The 2,909-nt window shown below is 58.6% G+C and overlaps 2 protein-coding genes across 2 annotated transcripts in view; one reads left to right on the forward strand and one right to left on the reverse strand.

Annotated features, from left to right (window-relative positions):
- Positions 1-449: 449 nt before the first annotated feature.
- Positions 450-2,909, forward strand: part of NGA_0569300 (uncharacterized protein) — a gene marked incomplete at both ends in the record, with an annotated part of 2,577 nt that continues 117 nt past the window's right edge. The window contains 5 exons of the mRNA XM_005855780.1: positions 450-511; positions 741-1,023; positions 1,585-1,650; positions 1,918-2,111; positions 2,330-2,909. The exon at positions 2,330-2,909 is cut by the window's right edge and continues 117 nt beyond it. Of these exons, the coding sequence (XP_005855842.1) occupies positions 450-511; positions 741-1,023; positions 1,585-1,650; positions 1,918-2,111; positions 2,330-2,909 (1,185 nt within the window). The remainder of the gene's footprint in view (positions 512-740; positions 1,024-1,584; positions 1,651-1,917; positions 2,112-2,329) is intronic.
- On the reverse strand, positions 551-1,361 carry NGA_0569800 (uncharacterized protein; the record flags this gene model as incomplete). Its single annotated transcript, XM_005855785.1, has 2 exons — positions 551-756; positions 893-1,361. Coding segments are annotated over 2 exons (618 nt in total), but the record flags the coding sequence as incomplete, so codon positions are not given.

Here is a 2,909-nt window from a genome sequence, read left to right on the forward strand (position 1 = left end):
GAAAGGCACGGCGCCAGCGTCGTCTTCTCCAAGGAGGGGGGGGGAAATCAAGTTGGTCGGGCCCGGTGTAGGCACAGAAGGAAAATGCGAGGGCCATGGGGCTCTAGGGAGGCAGATGCCTGGTCGCGAACAAGGAAAAAAAATGACCCAAATGCAGCAAAAGCCTGAGTCTCCCTAGATGCCCGGAGGCTCTGTGTCGCTGCGCGCCTCTCGGCCGAAGCTATGGATGATTCCCCTGGGCAGGTGGCTGCCTAGGTCACGCCGCGCGCAAGGCTATCACACAATTTACATCCCAAAGTACGAGCGGTAGCAGCCAACTCATCTCCCCTTCTCCTCGGAGAGACCAGACGGGAACCTGAACAGCCGGTGGCGAGGAGATTCTCCATGTACCTTGCCTCCCCCTATATCTATAAGATATATAGATATACATATATATACCTTGTCCATTAATGTACAGCACACCCGACCCTGTCGCTCTCCCCGTCGTCGCACACGCCGTTGCCAGCGGGCGGTAAGCCTTCGCTCCCTAAGGGTATGGGTGGTGCTAGGAGCAATCTTCCCTCCCCGTATGGGACCGGCCAGACCCGCATCTGTCCCCTCGGCGTGCTTATGCCCCTTGGCTTTCGTCCCTCCCCTCGCGGTGCCGCGAGTCGTGCTCCTCCACACCCTGCTGCGCAGCCTGCGCCCTCTCCTTCTGCCGGGCTTTGAAGTCCTCCAGCCTCTCCCAGTACTCGATCCAGACGCAGTCGTCGCACCCTGTCGGCCACGGAGGGGAGAAAAGGTTCGAGTGGGGACATCAACCGTCAACGAGAGGAACCTGGCCTGCGCCCTGCCAATGCTCGCGCCGATTCATGCAATGCGTGCTGGGGTTTTGCAGGAGGGCCCTACGTACCGTTGCCGCAGCATTCGGACTCCCCGGGGGGCTCTGGCTCCTCCTCCACGCTGGCACCGCCGGGCTTTGCCGGCGGCGAATCGGAGGGGGCCAAGGAGGGGGTCGGAAAGGAGGAAGAGCTGGAGTACCGGGTCCTTCCGAAATGTTTCCAAACCGTGCGGAGCGTCAAGGCTCGCTTCGAGAAATGGCGCGCCACCAACCTTACTCCGAGATGGCCCTCCTCCAGTGCTCGACTTCCGCGACAATCAGGCAATGAACAAGGCCCAGAGCAGGGGCGTCTTCTATCCTCGCATTCCTTCAAACTACTTGTGTACCAGTACCACTGGCGGTTCCCGTCACTTTTATCGCGGCAACATAAGCCGCTATTACTGCGACAGCCGTTGCCCCAGCTCCTATGATGAGACCTCCAGAGTCGATATGGGAATACCACCCGCGAAATTTCCACCCACGCTGTCCTTGGCACCGCCGCCAGTCTGGTGATTGGCACGCTACGGTGGACGGACGAATCTCTCTGGCTTAATTAGTTTGTTCGGGGTCGGTGCGCATTAGAGATGGATGGATCGATGCCAGGATCACTCATTGAGCGGGGGCGGAGATTTGACCGTTAGTCACAAAGAGAGGAGTTTACGAAAAATAACGCAACGACGCAGGAAAATATTTCAGGGAGGACAACAAGCGCGTGGTTTGTCCAGGTCAGAACCCCAGAACGCTGGCGTTTCACGGCCTACTTCTTTCCCGCGGACCCCGCCACCGTCTCCGTACGTGCATGCGTCGCTTTAGCGAGAGAGATCGATTGCCTGCTTTGTGGTCGGCGTGGCGTCAGTCCGCCCTGATGAAGCACTCAGACCATCCCGTTGCTGATGTGGTGACTTTTTGCATGTATGCGAAAAGGAGCGAAGGCTTCATCGGCCCCCGTGCACCTGTGGAATTACTTTTTCAGAGACCTGCCACTGATTCCTTCCCCCTCCCATCTCCCCCTGGCCAGATCCTGCCACTTGACCGGGCAACAGTGGACTACTTTTTAGGACTGGCTCAAGGCAAACCCTGAAAATCTCTCCCTCCGTCTTTCTTACATAATCTGGAGCGGGAATCCACGAGATCTGCGAAAGGATGCGGGCGTCGTCGCCTCTGGTGGTTCTGCTCATGGTGGCGCTGGCCGCACTAGCAAAGGCCTCTGTCTTTGGCGGGCGAAAGAGAAGAGGGACGCCCGGGGGCTCAGGTATGTTAGCATCTGCACGTGTTATAGAAATGGCGGAGGCGGACTAATTTCCGCCTTCGATGACGGGCTTGTGAGACTTAAGCATCCCTCAAGTGGAGATGCCTGGACCAGACCTATCTCCTCTGGAGACGATGGAGGCAAACTTAATTACCTCCATCCTTTTTCCCTTCTCCTCCTTGCTGCTGGAAAGCGTTTTGCTACACAACACCTTTGAACAGGGGCTTCTTCCACCGCCCTTACATACTCCGGCCCTCGGGACTCTACAAATCCAACGACGACGACGCCTCGACCTTCTCTGTCCCCGACGCCTCCCCTACCCCCCAATCGTCGTCTCCCTCCCTCTCACCGTCTTCCTCTTCCTCCTCTTCCACCGCCATCTTTCCCTACGTGCGCGTGGAGGAAGCCGCCCATCCCCTCCTCCACCGGTCCCTCCCTCGCTCCTTCGCTTTTTTCCTACAGTGGGCACGCGCCATTTTCTTCCCCTCGCCCTGTACCCCTTCCTCCTCGCCCTCCTCCCGCTTAACCCCCGCAACCTCACCCCCTCCAGCCATCTGGCCCCGCCTTCGCGAAATCTGCCGCCCCGAATACCCCCTTCTCACTCTGAGCACCCTAACTCTCCTCCTGGCGGCGTCCGTGGAAGTAGCTGTGCCTCACTTTTCCTCCCAGGCCCTCAGCGCGATCCTCCAACAGAAGGGCCAGACAGAGTTTTTTAGGGCAGTCCAGCGCGTATTCGAGCTCGGTAGGGACGTGGACGTGCACGCCTTTTTCTCTTTCGGGATCGGTTCCTTCGCACTCCCT

The sequence above is a fragment of the Nannochloropsis gaditana genome (genome assembly GCF_000240725.1).
Source record: "Nannochloropsis gaditana CCMP526 unplaced genomic scaffold scaffold099, whole genome shotgun sequence".
NCBI lineage: Eukaryota > Eustigmatophyceae > Eustigmatales > Monodopsidaceae > Microchloropsis > Microchloropsis gaditana.